Source organism: Oncorhynchus masou, chromosome 28 (genome assembly GCF_036934945.1).
Source record: "Oncorhynchus masou masou isolate Uvic2021 chromosome 28, UVic_Omas_1.1, whole genome shotgun sequence".
NCBI classification, from domain to species: Eukaryota; Metazoa; Chordata; class Actinopteri; order Salmoniformes; family Salmonidae; genus Oncorhynchus; species Oncorhynchus masou.
In genome coordinates this window covers 33,754,735-33,771,334 of record NC_088239.1, presented here as the reverse complement: position 1 = coordinate 33,771,334, position 16,600 = coordinate 33,754,735, and the positions used below count along the sequence as shown (strand labels likewise).

The window sequence follows — 16,600 nt, the reverse complement described above, 5'->3', positions numbered from 1 at the left end:
CGGCCTCACAACCTCAGAACACGTGTAACCACGCCAGCCCAGGACCTCCACATCCAGCTTCTTCCCTTGTGGGATGGTCTGAGACAAGCCACCCAGACAGCTGATGAAACCGTGGGTTTGCACAACCGTAGAATTCCTACACAAACTGTCCGAAACCATCTCAGGGAAGCTCATCTGTGTGCTCGTCGTACTCACCAGGGTCTTCACCTGATTGCAGTTCGGCATTGTAACCGACTTCAGTGGGTAATTGATAGTCTTCAATGGCCACTGACACACTGGATACAGTAAGTGTTCTCTTCAAGTATTAATCCCGGTTTCAACTGTGCCGTCGTGTGGTTGGTTTGCTGATGTCAGCTTTGTAAACAAGTGCCCATGGTGGCAGTGGGGTTATGGTAGGGGCAGGCATAAGCTACAGGCAATAAACACAATTGCATTTTATTGATGGCAATTTGAATGCACAGAGATACAGTGTCAAGATCCTGATGCCCATTGTCGTGTCATTTATCCGCAGCTTTCACCTCATGTTTTAGCATGCACAGCCCCATGTCGCAAGGATCTGTACACAATTCCTGGACGCTGAAAATATCTCAGTTTGTTCATAGGCTGCATACTCACTAGACATGTCACCCATTGAGCTTGTTTGGAATGCTCTGGACCGACCTGTACGACAGCGTGTTCCAGTTCCCGGCAAAATCCAGCAACTTCGCACATCCATTGAAGAGGAGTTGGACAACATTCCACAGGCCACAATCAACTGCCTGATCAACTCTATGCGAAGGAGAGGTCAAGTTGCATGATGTAAATGTTGGTCACACCAGATACGGACTGGTTTTCTGGTCCACGCCCCTATTGTTTCTTTTAAGATCTGTGACCAACAGATGCATATCTGCATTCCCAGTCATGTGAAATCCATAGATTATGGCCTAATGAATGTATTTCAGTTGACTGATTTACCGATAGGAACTGGAACTCAGTAAAATCTTTGAAATTGTTGCATTTTGCATTTATACTTTTGTTTAGTCTATAATCTTGGACATAAACTCACGTTGTTGTACTCGGGGATTATACACATTCAGTAGTGTTATTTCAGATACCTCATTTTTTCCTAGGATCAGTGGAAACTGGATTCAGGAAGAAACTGTAGTGGGAACTGAAGACCGGCAGCATTTGATTACAGACACAAAGCATCACACACTACCATGAGTTTAAAGGGGTTTTCTTCACATGCATAGCTTGGATGGAACTGAATGTGATGTGGGCCACTGCACCCCTACAGAAATAAACTCCAGACACAAAGCCGTCTGATATTACATTGCAAGTGTTAACACTTCACACTGAAAAAGTAGGCCTCCCTTGACGAGGGCTTGGCTTGTTAACCTCTCTAGGGTACGTGGGACGCTAGCGTCTCATTTGGCCAATATCCAGTGAGGTTGCAGAGCGCCATATTCAATTACAGAAATGCTCATTATAAATATTCAGAAAACAAAACATATTTTACATAGGTTTAAAGATGAACTTCTTGTTAAACCAACCACAGTGTCATATTTATAAAATGTTTTACGGCGAAACCATACCTAGCCCAGAACATACCTAGCCCAGAACATAGCCCAGTTGACAAATTATTACAAACAGTAACCAGACAAGCAGAAGCGTTACAAAACTCAGAAATAGAGATAACATTAATCCCTTACCTTTGATGATCTTCATATGGTGGCAATCAGAAGACAATAATTTACTCAATAAATGTTCCTTTTGTTCGAAAAAGTCTCTTTATATCCAAAAACGTTTTATTCAGTAATCCACAGGCTCAAACTCAGTCAAAACAATAAGACAAAAAATCCGTAAAGTTCATAGAAACATGTCAAACGATGTTTGTATTCAAGCCTCAGATTGTTTTTAGCCTAAATGATCTATAATATTTCAACCGGACAATAACGTCGTCAATATAAAAGGTAAACAAGAAATGCACATGCACCTAAAAAAGCTCTGCGACACGTCAGGGTCACTCTTTCAGACTGGTCTTACTCCCTCATTTTTAAGAATACAAGCCTGAAACAATTGGTAAAGACTGTTGACGTTTAGTGGTAGACATAGGAACTGCAAATGGAGTCCTAAGTCAATGGATACTGTAATGGCATTAAAAACTACAAAAACTCAGTGAATTGAGGATATGGCTTTTTGTAGTTTTTAATGCCATTACAGTATCCATTGACCAAAGGGTTGCATTCCCTTTAGACCCGGAGGTCTGTCTACTGGGTAACTTTACTAACACCAATCTTAGGCAAAGCCATACTATAAAGCTAACAGAAATATTGCTAGCGATTGCCAAGAAATGTATTGCCTTGAAATGGAAATTGGATTCCTCCCTGCCAGTTGTAATGTGGCTGTCGGAAGTTAATAATTGTATCCCTTTGGAGAAAATCCCTTACTGCTTGAGGAATAAGTTAAAGACATTTTACAGAATTTGACAACCTTTTATTGACAATATGGAGAATCTCCCCCCACATCTCATTGATTGAATCTATATATAATCCTCACATAATGTTTCACACGTAATGTATAATATGTAGCATACGGCAGGTAATCCAATGTCTCGTTCTTATTATTTTGTTTGTTTATATAATTATTATTATTATTCATTTTTGTTACGCTCGTCTGTTACTGTCACTTTGTCCTATCGTTGTCTAATATCTTTTCACTTTTGTTTTGAATGTTCTTAATTTGAAAATGCAAAAAAAAATAAAAAATAAAAAAATACTTCCTGAATGGATTTTTCTCAGGTTTTCACCTGCTAAATCAGTTCTGTTATACTCACAGACACTATTTTAACAGTTTACCAGTTATATGCATATCATATCTTCTGGGCCCGAGTAGCAGGCCGTTAAATTTGGGCATGCTTTTCATCCAAAATTCCGAATGCTGCCCCCTACCCTAGAGATGTTAAATACTCTCACTCATTGGCATTCTGCTAGTGGCAGTCTGAAATAGCTCGCTGAAGATCAGGTGATAGTGAATGAACAACTCCAAGAGGCACATGCAGTGTAGTTTTCTGACAAATACACACCTGGGCCAATTTTCATAAAGTTTTGTAGAGTAGGAGTGCTGATTTAGGATCAGGGCATCCATGTTCATGTAATCATTAATAACTGATCTTAGATTAGCACTACCCTGAGACACTTTGTGAATTTGGGCCATTCGCACTGTAAAGCCATTTCAGCATCATGAACAGTTTCAATCAATCCAGCACAATATTTTATATGATGTACATCTATGATGAACCCTAAACGTCTGAGTTGTGTATTGAGACTGTCTACACCATGATAAGATACCAGATTGATCCAGTGTTTCGGTAAACCTGCTCCTAAAATATACCAATATTGTTCTGGTAAATCACAATAGTACCATGAAAGCTGAAGAAACGATTTCTCAACAAACCGAAACAATAACATCATTATTTATCTTCCCACATTTAAAGATTTTACAACGGCTGATAGACAAACTCAACTGAGAGGAACACTGGTGTCTCTTCATTATGCAGACAATTCAGTCTAACTTACTAGCCTATCTATAGCTATATACAGTATTTAGCTGGTAGCCTATTTATATTACACATTGGAACTCAGACTCCACAGGTTTTTCCGTCTAATTACTCATAGGCTTACCAGTGTTCACAGAAGTGGGGTCGCTCTCATGAGTGCCGCTGGGTCTTAGTTTTCTGGGAGAGAAGAAGCAGGAGAAAGAGGGCCGACACTCTCACTAGAGGAACTGTCACTATTCTCGAGGGGAGTAAAGAAGAAGAGGAGCAAGGCCACTGTCATTGCCAGTCCCAGGCAGTGATGTCTCTGTCAGGAATGGGAGGTTGCTAGTGGTAGCTGCTACATAAGTAGGCCTACTAGCTTCTACCTGCAATGGTGTTTTGACAGTCGAGGACGAGGTGGTAGATTTGCTGATGTGGATATCTTCTGTAATGGGCACAAGCTTGAACAGATAAAGTATTTTTGTTGCATTTTCATGCACCACATGGTCTTGCCTTTTGTCTGTCCATCTATAAAACCTCTTTGGGATAGGGGGAAGCATTTTCCCTTTTGGATAAATAGCGTGCCCAATTTCAACTTCCTGCTACTCATGCCAAGTATATAAGATATGCATATTATTAGTAGATGTGGATAGAAAACACTCTGAAGTTTCTAAAAACTGTTTGAATCATGTCTGTGAGTATAACAGAACTTATGTAGCAGGCAAAATCGCAAGGACTAACCATTCAGATTTCTTTTTTATTGAGGTCACTGTCTATTCAATGATTTTTCATTGGGAAACCAGATTTCTAAGGCACTTGTTTGCAGTTCCTACCGCTTCCACTGGATGTCACCAGTCTTTGGAAATTGGTTGAGGTTATCCCTTTGTGTAATGAAGAAGTACTGCCATCTTGAATTTTTGTCATTTGAAGTGTACTTTTTGAGAAGGCGCATGACTAGAAAAGTAGCGTGAGTTTATTGTCTTCCTGTATTGAACACAGATTGTCCCATCTACAATTTGATCGATTAATAACGTTTAAAAATACCTAACGTTGTATTACAAAAGTAGTTTGAAATGTTTTGGCAAAGTTTACAGGTAACTTTTGAGATATTTTGTAGTGATGTTGCACAAATTGGAAGCTGTTTTTTTCTGGATCAAACGCGCCAAATAAATGGACATTTTGGATATATATTGACAGAAATAATCGAACAAAAGGACCATTTGTGATGTTTATGGGACATATTGGAGTGCCAACAAAATAAGCTCTTCAAAGGTAAGGCATGATTTATATTTTATTTCTGTGTTTTGTGTGGTGCCTGCAGGGTTGAAATATGCTACTCTCTCTTTGTTTACTGTTGTGCTATCATCAGATAATAGCATCGTATGCTTTCGCAGAAAGACCTTTTGAAATCGGACATGTTGGCTGGATTCACAACGAGTGTAGCTTTAATTTGGTACCTTACATGTGTGATTTAATGCATTTTCCCTGGCAATTGGCCAAGTGGGACGCGACTGTCCCGCCTATCCCAGAGAGGTTTTAACAATGAACTCACTCTCCGACCTTATTCACCTAACTTTTTTTAAACTTGATAGCCAATTATGTGAGGAGGCTAAGCGGTCTGCCGTTGGTGCAGCTGAGAAATTGGCTAATTGGATGCATTAAACTATATTGTACCCATGTATATTGGACAAAACAAACAGTTTGCTTGCTACATATGGACATTTAAAAGGAGGGTTACTGTCAAAGTTATTTTATACAAAATTATATTACAATTTAGACAGTGTTGGTGGGTCCCCCCTCCTTGTGGGGGCTGAGGGGGTTTCCGCTACGCCAGTGGAGAGGAGGAAGATACTGTAGCTGTATGTGGGTTTAGGGAGAGGGTTGGTGGATGGGGGACTTGATTGGTTGTGAAATAAATAAACCCTCCCACAGTGCACTGAAATATGGCTTGGTCCTGGGCCTTTAAGTGCCTGTCCATCAGCCCTGGCTTTTCACCACATTTTCATCACAGACACCAACTCCAGAGTGAAGCTGATGGAATTAGAGGTCGTGATCACTATTCGCTTCCCCAGTAAAGCCAGCATGTGGGCTTTGTTTTTTCACCAACTTTATTCATTGAGACCTCTTGTCATTCTGACAGTTTAATTGTGAATGATTTTGAGTGAGACACTGAGTGAGTCAAGAGCCAGCACATGTGATTGTTGTCATGCAAAGAAACTTGCCAGTGTGCCAGCCAAAGATCATCGGAGTCAGGAAGAAAGCCAAAATTATGTGAAGTGAAATTTCATTGGCCTGACTTGATTGATTCGTTATTTTTCTCTCCATTACCCACTTTCCCTTCTTCCCTCTTCTCTCCATCTTTGTCTTTTTTTTGTTCCCCTGTCTCCAACCCGTCAGGATGATGCTATCTGCCAAACTGGTAGTCATATCCTCATACTCCACCCTGTACCGTGACACTTGTTTACTCCTGAGGATGAGGCAGGTGATGAAAGCCAGCTTCCTCTGAGAAAATTGGCTGTCGACAGTCACCTCGTTCCCCTCCCTCAGGATGATAACTGTAACGTTGTGTCTAACACTGCGACTAGCTGTCTCTGTGTTAGCACAAACACTGGTGGCTTGACACGTCACTCCTTTGATCTAAAGTGGGGGGTTATAGCTCTGAGAAATATTTCCACTTTTATGCGTTCTTATCTGGTCCCTGACTGGCTAACACAAGCCTTTGTCAGTTGAAGAGCTGTGTCATCATGACAGTGGAGGCTCTCAGGCCCTTGGCGATGTGAGGGACTGGGTCAGTTTTTTTGTCTAGCCGTTATGTCTGCCTCATGACTTGATTTGGTTAAGTTGTCTGTCGAATATGGAACATCTATTCCTCCTCCATGTGTCATGTTAAATCGCTAATTTAAGTGACGATTCCTAATTTTTTTACTCATTTATAACCAACTTTGTTGTTTTTGAATTGTTGTGTGAATGGGGGAAGATGGCTGGAATTAGTTGCCTGTTGCTAGGATATAGATGCCCATTCCCTTCACCTATGATCATTGGCCTAACATATTTATGGATACATTTTCTGAAACTATTGAAAGTTATGTCAAGTACAACAGGAACAGTCCTTTTGACTGAGTGTACTTTGACATAATCGAACACCTCAAGATACAGCATACAAAGAATGTCCCATAAAAATTGTGCACAAAACCCTTACCTTGCCAACATACTGGTTGTCATTCCCTGTGTACTCCTCCAGAAGAAAGAATTGATTCCACATCCATCCTCGTTTGTAGCGCTGGAGTATCCTTCCATCATCCTTCTCCTGCGATGTTCCCAAGAGATTCACAGTATTTCCATGTGCCACAGGCAGGACATTGATTGGCTGCAGGATGGAGAGCATCAGTAGACCCAGGAAGTGATTGGTTATCATGGTATCCAATCACACGGGGAAATAGTTCTGTATGACTAATGAGTTATGGTAATGGACTTCTGGTAGGATGCACGCTGGAATGAAATGTGACCAAATCAGGCATTGTAGTCTTCTTCCCTTTGATCCCTTATTGATCCCTGTGAAGAAGAAGAACATGGATAAATTAGAGAGATAACACAAGCAGGATATTGACTTGAGGCAGTCATATTGGGTTTCAATATCCCCCCAATGGTCATATTGTCTGATTGTGTCTAATACAGATGTAGGATCTTAATTTGATCACCCATTGCAGGATAACTTTTGCATGAAATAAAACATGTGTAGTGCATTTGAGGTTTTATAAAGACTTCTGAAGTTTGTAATTTCCAATTTGAAATGACAGACTTCCAAACATGTACATTAATTATAATCCACATAATAATTCACATTCTTTCTTGCAGGATAATTTTCCTGCTCTAGCAAACTGGCTCATATTAAGATATTTGATCTGTATCAAGAGATAATTGGTTTCAAAGCTCTTTAGTGTTGCCAGTGTTGTACATTCCTACTGTTTAATCGTCCTAGAGAAAAAAACAGGCAACATAAACATGTCACCCCCCCACCCCTTGGGTCAATTGAGATTGTGTGTGACTAACACATTTTTGTTAATTACTATAGCGCCCGCCTTGGCCCAATCAGTGTAATTTTGTAAATGCCAGATCTCTATAGCAAGCCTCATCATTCACCCAAACTTTGTCAAAATTGGGCCAGTGCCATCTGAAATATTCGTGTGATTAATGTACGAACGGACAGACAGATGGAGACAGATCCTCAGTTCCCTGCCCAATTTCATCGTGGGGGACAATTATGAATTATATGGAATTAGAAACTTCCTTAAATGCTTTCATTAATTATCTTGGGCTATATAAAATCCATTTTGCATTTGTCAAGCATTACGAAATTTAAGTTCAGCTAAAGGCAATGCTCCCGCATTGGCAGAGACTGCTTTCAAGGTAAACACTGCATATGTTGGCCCAATCAGAATTTACCTTTACATGTCTATAGTGCAATCTGTACTGCTTAAACTAGCTTAAACTTGCTGGTAGCCAAACTTGTAGCAGATTTGATCAATTTGATTTGTAGATTTGATTGGTACTAGAGTAATACAGTCCGGTAAATAATGCAGTCCAGAATAATATTTACCCGCAAGGCATGCAGGTCAAATTATTTGCCATTAACTGTCACGCCCTGATCTGTTCCACCTGTCCTGTGCTTGTCTCCACCTCCTCCAGGTGTCGCCAATCTTCCCCACTTATCCTCTGGGTATTTATACCTGTATTTTCTGTCTGTCTGGGCCAGTTCGTCTTTTTTGTTCAAGGCAACCAGCAATTGTCTCTGTTCCTATTTTTCCACAGTCTCCCTTTTTCACAAAGTCTGCACTTGGGTCTTACCTTGGTTCCTGATATAAACATAAGTACCAATGCTTGGTAAATAGTGCATAAACAATTGTAAAGGATGAATTACAAGAGTAATTTGTTTTTGGTTACAGTCAAGGATATGTTTTGTATTATTCTACAAAGGCCTACTGCAACACGTTGCCTAGCCTATTTTAATTTACCTTACAATAAAATATTAAAATGTAATACATTGATCGATTGTTTTTGCAGATTTGATTAGTAATATAGTAGTAGTAAGAAATTCAGTTTAGTAACAGCTATTTTCTGTTTTCATCATTAGTTTTATTTTGCTAGCCAGTTGTGAAATGAAACAATAGGTATTGACAAAGTGAATTATAATACCGCCAGGCTAGAATGAAATTGAAGGAAATTAGCTAGCTTGCTACTTAACTCAACCACAGTTTTCCTAGCCTGGTTGAAGTTCAACTTAAGCTAGCCATCTTCCTGTTAATTGATACATGGTGACTGATCACTGACAAAGCTATATCTACTGGGCTTGCTAGCAGCCAAACCTTGGCTTCTAAAGGTAGCCATTGTATTATTGACTCCATGGCATGTAGACTATGTAGACAGTGGGTTGTTTAGCAACAAAACCGATGAGTGTGCAACCGTGTAGCGAAGAGGCTGAGTTGGCTTAGAATCAAAGGATTGTTGACAACATGTAAACTATATTTCCTCTCCAAATCTTTATTGAAATAATAAATACATTTGCAACAATGAGCACTTGTTGTCTTTCAAGCACATTGTTAATTTTAGCCATACTGTATAATCATAGACGTGACAAGAGTCAAAACACCTCAAAACAAGAAAGACATGGTATCATAACAAGAGACAATGAGCCACCTGCGAATCCCCACATGGCAGCTTCTTGTCATTGTTGTTAGCTGTCTGGCCACCCAGAATCATGAAAAATACAGACCTCTGCCCCCTCGGATCGCACACATCGTCTTTGTGACATTTTCAGCTAACCAGTCTATAGTGCCTAGATGAAGCAGAATCCCCACCAGGGCCAGCCATGATAGGTAATTTGCGGATGCGTGCATAATTTATGGACTTTGGAAAGTTAATCCTAATAAATCTTGTCCTCCTTTTATTAAAAGAGCCCATTTAGTGTGAAGCTGGTGGAAAGGCCATAGTACCAGCGCCATCCTGACAATCATTCATTGTGTAACTCACAAGGGGCCTTGAACAAGCAATGACCATATTTGATCATGTCTCTGCTTTTGTTCAACAATCAATAAAAAAATGAACAAACAAAGGACATTGTTTGTAGCCAAATTAGTAGGGTTCCATTGATGAAATTGAAGCACTGCCACATGTAAATGCATGTTATCCCATGAATGCAAATCAAATAATTCAGCTAATGAGATCTCAAAATAAATCATTATTCATTCCGTGACTCTCAAACAGGCAGGTTATGGCTTATATCCAAATGTTAAAAGGTTAGGACAGCAACAGAGAGAGACAGTTGTGATTGGGAATACTGGTATGGTCTCAGCTGTCATCCAAGGTCAAGCCTTCAAAACATAAAGTGTAACTAAACCATTAAAGTTAATTTTCAGTCAGCAAGACCTCGGTCTAGCAGTTTCCCAGATGTTTAATCTTATTAAAGTACAAGAACATAAAACAATCACTAATTTAATAAAAATGTGCACTACATGAGGAAAAAGTAATCATTTTCACAAAACATACAGTACGCTTAACAACATGTACTGTATGAAGCAAGAAAATGTGATATCAACTGTAGGTGTCGCTCTCCCTACCTCCAGATAGAAGATACAGAATGAAGCCACGCTGATTGGGGGAAGTCGTGGGGTGCCAGTAAGCCATAAGCTGATGATGATGTGCTGTTATCACTTTACTACGTGCCCAGGCTTTGCCATGAGTATGACAGGCGGCATGGCAGGCGCAGAACCCCGGAAATCGGGAAACATTGGCTGGCAATTAATTTGGTCTGATTCCTGTGATTGCATTTTCTAATTATCATTCAAGGCTGTCCTTGAGTTTTAATAGCATTCTGGATATTAATCTTTGATGCACCATGTCTATTAAGCATTAGGCCAGTGTGTCTTTTTAAAATTCCTCCACACCCTGAGCAGAGCGTACTGACTCGATTTCTTGACCAGATGCTATAACTCCTCTCACTGAATCATCTTGATTTGATTAGTCAATTAAATACCTACAGTATATTAAAAATGTTGTTTATGATTATATTAGGTGGTAGGAAGCTTGAGAGGCTTGGCATGCAAACAGACAGAGATGCATGAAACAACAAATCATTAAATATGCTCTTAAAAGTTAAGTCTTTGAGTAGAGCATTTGGAAATTCATGGTTGTCCATTCTGGCAAAAGCTAGTGGAATAAACACTATTTCTATGAAGGCTTATATGGTTATCAACCATTTATCTGTCCTTTGAATATGACTTTTAAGAACACACACAGTGTTGAATAAGTTGGGAGTGTTTAGACTCCTAACAGAAACGGTCAGTGGAATTGCTCTCGCCCTTTATACTGTAGGAGTATTCTGGGTGCATTTCTCTTGAGATTCAAAACCTATCTGCAAAAGCAGCCTTAATATGGAATAAATAACCACCCTGAGACCAGCTAAGACCATTTCATTTTGCAATACACTGCCGATTGCTCCCTAAGCATCCGTTATAATGGAGTGTTTATATATATATATATATATATATATATATATATATATTTATTTCCTACTTACAAAGCATGTAGAGGTCTGTAATTTTTATCATAGGTACACTTCAACTGTGAGAGACTGAATGAAAAACAAAAATCCAGAAAATCACATTGTATGATTTTTTAAGTAATTAATTGGCATTTTATTGCATGACATGAGTATTTGATCACCTACCAACCAGTAAGAATTCCGGCTCTCACAGACCTGTTAGTTTTTCTTTAAGAAGCCATCCTGTTCTCCACTCCACCTGTATAAACTGCACCTGTTTGAACTCGTTACCTGTATAAAAGACACCTGTCCACACACTCAATCAAACAGACTCCAACCTCTCCACAATGGCCAAGACCAGAGAGCTGTAGAAGGACATCAGGGATAAAATTGTAGACCTGCACAAGGCTGGGATGGGCTACAGGACAATAGGCAAGCAGCTTAGTGAGAAGTTCAATATGACGGTCAATCACCCTCGGTCTGGGGCTCCATGCAAGATCTCACCTCGTGGGGTGTCAATGATCATGAGGAAGTTGAGGGATCAGCCCAGAACTACACGGCAGGACCTGGTCAATGACCTGAAGAGAGCTGGGACCACAGTCTCAAAGAATTAGTAACACACTACGCCGTCATGGATTAAAATCCTGCAGCGCACGCAAGGTCCCCCTGCTCAAGCCAGCGCATGTCCAGGCCCGTCTGAAGTTTGCCAATGACCATCTGGATGATCCAGAGGAGGAATGGGAGAAGATCGTGTGGTCTGATGAGACAAAAATAGAGCTTTTTGGTCTATACTCCACTCGCCGTGTTTAGAGGAAGAAGAAGCATGAGTACAACCCCAAGAACACCATCCCAACAGTGAGGCATGGAGGTGGAAACATCATTCTTTGGGGATGCTTCTCTGCAAAGCGGACAGGACGACTGCACCTAATTGAGGGGAGGATGGATGGGGCCATGTATTGCGAGATCTTGGCCAACAACCTCCTTCCCTCAGTAAGAGCATTGAAGATGGACCGTGGCTGGTTCTTCCAGCATGACAACGACCCTAAACACTCAGCCAGGGTAACTAAGGAGTGGCTCCGTAAGAAGCATCTCAAGGTCCTGGAGTGGCCTAGCCAGTCTCCAGACCAGAACCCAATAGAAAATCTTTGGAGGGAGCTGAAAGTCCATATTGCCCAGCGACAGCCCCGAAAACTGAAGGATCTGGAGAAGGTCTGTATGGATTAGTGGGCCAAAATCCGTGCTGCAGTGTGTGCAAACCTGTTCAAGAACTACAGGAAACGTATGATCTCTGTAATTGCAAATAAAGGTTCCTTTACCAAATATTAAGTTCTGCTTTTCTGATGTATCAAGTACTTATGTCATGCATTGAAATGCAAATTAATTACTTAAAAATCATACAATGTGATTTTCTGGATTTTTGTTTTAGATTCCATCTCTCATAGTTGAAGTGTACCTATATGATACAAATTACAGACCTCTACATGCTTTGTAAGTGGGAAAACCTGCAAAATCGTCAGTGTATCAAATACTTGTTCTCCCGACTGTATACATATATATATAATATATATAAAATTACTTGTGTCATGCAAAAAGCATATGTCCTAACCGACTTGCCAAAGCTATAGTTTGTTAACAAGAAATTTGTGGAGTGGTTGAGAAACGAGTTTTAATGACTCTAACCTAAGTGTATGTAAACTTCCAACTTCAATTGTATGTATAATATATATATATATATATATATATATATGTCACTGATGCCCACATACTCTTCTACAATAATCAAACTTCAGTCGCACACACAAATCTTGCTCTGCAATCAGCAAACTTTTACAGACAACCAGTGGTCCACGTCCCACAGTTTGAGAATGTCTTATTTATGTTACATTCTACCAAAATATGACCAAATACATCATGGGCTATATTTGGTTCATGTGATGTCCCTGTGGATAGACCTATCTTAACAAGACGGAGCGATGGTTTGAATACGTATTTGCCAAAAACAATTTGTGGTTCTTCTTTTAACAAAACTGTGCACTTGAGATTAAGGCAGTTGTGGTGCAATGAGGTCAAGGACTATAAATGCCTTTTTTTGTGATTGACAGACTGAGTTGCTTTAGCTACTGATTGCACACTGACAGACTACACAATTGACAGACCACCACAGAGCCTAAGTGCTACTACAGTAGGGGTGGTGATGCAGCTGTGAAAAAGCGGCAGACCTGAAAAACGTGTCCACTTGGTGGAGCCCTAGACCTTTCCAACATCGCAAGCATCCTGGTTGCCTGCTGCAGTCTCTGGCAAGGCTTGACAACTCTTTACAGAACCTGCTGCAATTTTGAAATGCAGTTTTGAAATGCTGCCTTCACTTTGTACCTTGAAAACTGGTCCAAAAGGAGGTCGAACTATACAATGTGTGAGGCCATGAACAGACAAAATCCTTCCTATTGCATAAATTGTCACTTAGAGTTAGTGGTGTGATTTTGATGCACTAAAACTGAACGGAAAGCTTACAATTTCATTCACAATTTATTTTGCTGTCCATGTCAGTTCATTGATTATATTTTGTATTATGTGTTTTAGATGAGCCCCACTACACAAAATTAACTTTGTTGCCTGATCCAAGCATTTTATAACAATGACAACCCTTCTGATCAGCATGTGATTTTTTTCCCCAGATTTTCCTATATATATCCAACATGTTCATTTAGAGTTCGGTCTGTCATGTTTCAATTTGAGCCTGTTGAAAGCTTTGGTTGAGTATTTGGGAGAGAGAGAGAGAGAGAGAGAGAGAGAACCATGCAGTGTCTGTGTGGGAGGGATACAGGGTTTTGCTATTATTCATTTGAACCCTGAAAGGCCAGTACATATCTGACAATAATAATTCATGAAAATGTTAGTGGTTAATTTGTGTTAAACAATAATGGCATTACCCAAAATGACCCAGTACAAACTGCACCCTTATAAATCACGTGTGACTACAAGGCAGTCTCTACCAAGCCCCATAGCACACAACAGCAGATAGGGAGAGGAAGAAAGATGAGAGAGAGAGAGAAAGAGACAGAGGGATGCAGAGATGGAGAGAAAGATAGAGACAGAGACATGGGGATGGAGAGAGAGAGAGAGAGGGACAGAGAGATCAGTTCTGTGCTGTAGGGTATATAGAACATAAACATCCTAACATACTCATTGCCCCTCTTATTGCAGTGCTCAAAACCCCACAATGAACTCTTTCACCCTTCCATGCATCTGAGCTGAGATAGGAGCAGTAGTGCAGTGCCTCACCATCAAACCTGCTCACACTTTAACTACATGTAAGGTTTTGCCATTGCTACCACACACACACAAATTACTCTTGTAGCTGACATAAAAGTCTGAATATGATTTAGCTTATTGGAAGCATGTGAGGCCGGTCATGAAACATTTAATCAGAGTGATACGCTGGAGGAATCTGTAAATCTGTCCTATGAGCTAGCACAATGCTAGTCCTATTTTGTTTAGGAAGTCTCTAAATTTACAGGTAACTGCCAAAAATAATGACACTTGAGGAAATGAGGGATACGTATAATTCCAAGTATATTGAAGTAGGTGCTTTCACACGTGTGGTTCCAGAGTTAATTAAGTAATTAACATCCCATCATGCTTAGGGTCATGTATAAAAATTCCCAGTTGCCCATTGTTTTGGCTACCATGGTTAGAAGATGGAATAGGTGTCTCAAAGGAGCATGGGGGTTTAACGTGTGTGTGTGTATGTGCGCACACACACGTCAGTCAGTCACCAGATCTCAACCCAATTAAACACTTATGGGCGATTCTGGACAGTGTTTTCCATCAACAAAACACCAAATGATTATTGTGGAAGAATGTTGTCGCATACCTCCAATAGAGTTCCAGAAACTTGTAGAATCTATGCCAAAGCGAGAAGCATTGACGCTGTGCCGGTGGCTTGTGGTGTCCCAACGCCCTATTAAGACACGTTGTGTTGGTGTTTCTTTTATTTTGGCAGTTACCTGTATGTAGCTGCTGCCCTTCAACATCCATAATTCCACTGTACGACCACTGAGCCAGTCCTAGTTTGTTTTTATAAAAAGTCTCTGCATTCATGAGCACTGTGTTCATCCTATTTTGTTTAAGAAAGTATCTAAATGCATTTACAGATTTTGATAGGAAATGTAAAACCTGTAGTGTATTTGAGGTTTAAAAAATGCTTCTAAAGTAATTTCCACTTTGTAATTTTCACTTTGAAATGTCAGGCTTGATTTTCTGTTCCAAAAAAGTGTATCAACCCATGTATGAACCCCTACAAAAATGTCCATTAATCATAATCCAAATAATAATTCACATTTCCTGTCAAATTAATATCCTACGTGTAGCTACTGCCCTTCATCAGGCACGTTTTATTTTGAAGTTTCCTAAGACTGCAGAGATGGAGATGACAGATTTGATATAACACCAGAGATTTGATATAAAAAATCCTACAAAACAGAGAATAGAAAACAAAAAAACAGAACCTTACCTTTGTTATTCACAGCGAGTAGTATTGTCCATCTGTGTTTCTGAGTGTCATGGTACTGTCTCCCCACTCCTCGCGTAGCAGTGCTTAGCGGTGGCACTTATTCTATCTCCTCTTGGCTGCACTTACATCCAAGACTGAACAGTACTGCGAGCGCTAGTGTGTGTGTCAGTGTTTGTGTGAGCCTACTGCCTGCTTCCTCTGTCTCTCTCTATGCTCTTCTCCCTCTCCCTCTCTTGCTCCACCTCCTGCCTCACATTTGATCTTCTTCCCCCACCCTCTTTCTATCCTCTCTCTTCCTGCCTCTCTCTCTTTTTTCTCTTTCCCTCTCTCCTTCTCTTTGTCCATCTATCACTCTCTCTCTCTCTCTCTCTCTGACTCTCCCTCCCTCAGCCTCTTTCTCTCTCGCTGCACCACTTCTCGCTGTGGATGTCAGGGAGGCTGAAGCAAAGGGGACTCTGCTTCTGATTGGCTGCCATTCTCAAGTTTGCGATGAAGAAAGAGAGGGCAAGGGAGAGAAAAAAAGAGAAAGAAAGGAAAAGGAAGAAGAGGGGAAAAGGATAAGGGAGAAAAGAGAGTGGCCTTACTCACAGTGAGAAGCAGCAGTTGAATAAAGCAGCAGTGGAATTGAGGATGGGGGAGTTAAAGTTTATGCCTTTTGAGGGGGTCCACTATTGAATCACACATTCATACATGGCAACACAGATAGACAAAACATGTATCAAAAGGAAGTTTGTGTTGAACTGTCTGTCCTATATCTTAGTGATATAAGAAAGAAACTAAACTACCTTCAGATGAGGCTTGTGGGCATCCTAGAGAAAAACAACCAACACATACTTGGTCAGTCTCACTTTTCAATGGAGGGGTCATATTAGTGTATAGCCCAAACGGTTCCGACGCTAAAGAGGTTTTCGTGAGAAGACAGATTTTTGCAACATTCCACCGCAGATGTGGAAGGCCGTCATCGGCGGATGCGGTAGATTGAGACGCAGCCCATGCAAAAAAAAAACATAACTCTCGCTTTAACAAACAGCAT

At 40.4% G+C, this 16,600-nt stretch overlaps 1 protein-coding gene across 1 annotated transcript in view; it reads right to left on the bottom strand.

Moving 5' to 3' along the window:
• Positions 1 to 15,757, bottom strand: part of LOC135517529 (cadherin-10-like) — a 52,395-nt gene extending 36,638 nt beyond the window's left edge. Inside the window, exons 1-2 of the mRNA XM_064941919.1 lie at positions 15,568 to 15,757; positions 6,717 to 7,069 (exon numbers count right to left, since the gene is read on the bottom strand). Coding sequence (XP_064797991.1) covers positions 6,717 to 6,932 — 216 coding nt within the window. The 5' untranslated portion in view covers positions 6,933 to 7,069; positions 15,568 to 15,757. The remainder of the gene's footprint in view (positions 1 to 6,716; positions 7,070 to 15,567) is intronic.
• Positions 15,758 to 16,600: the final 843 nt, after the last annotated feature.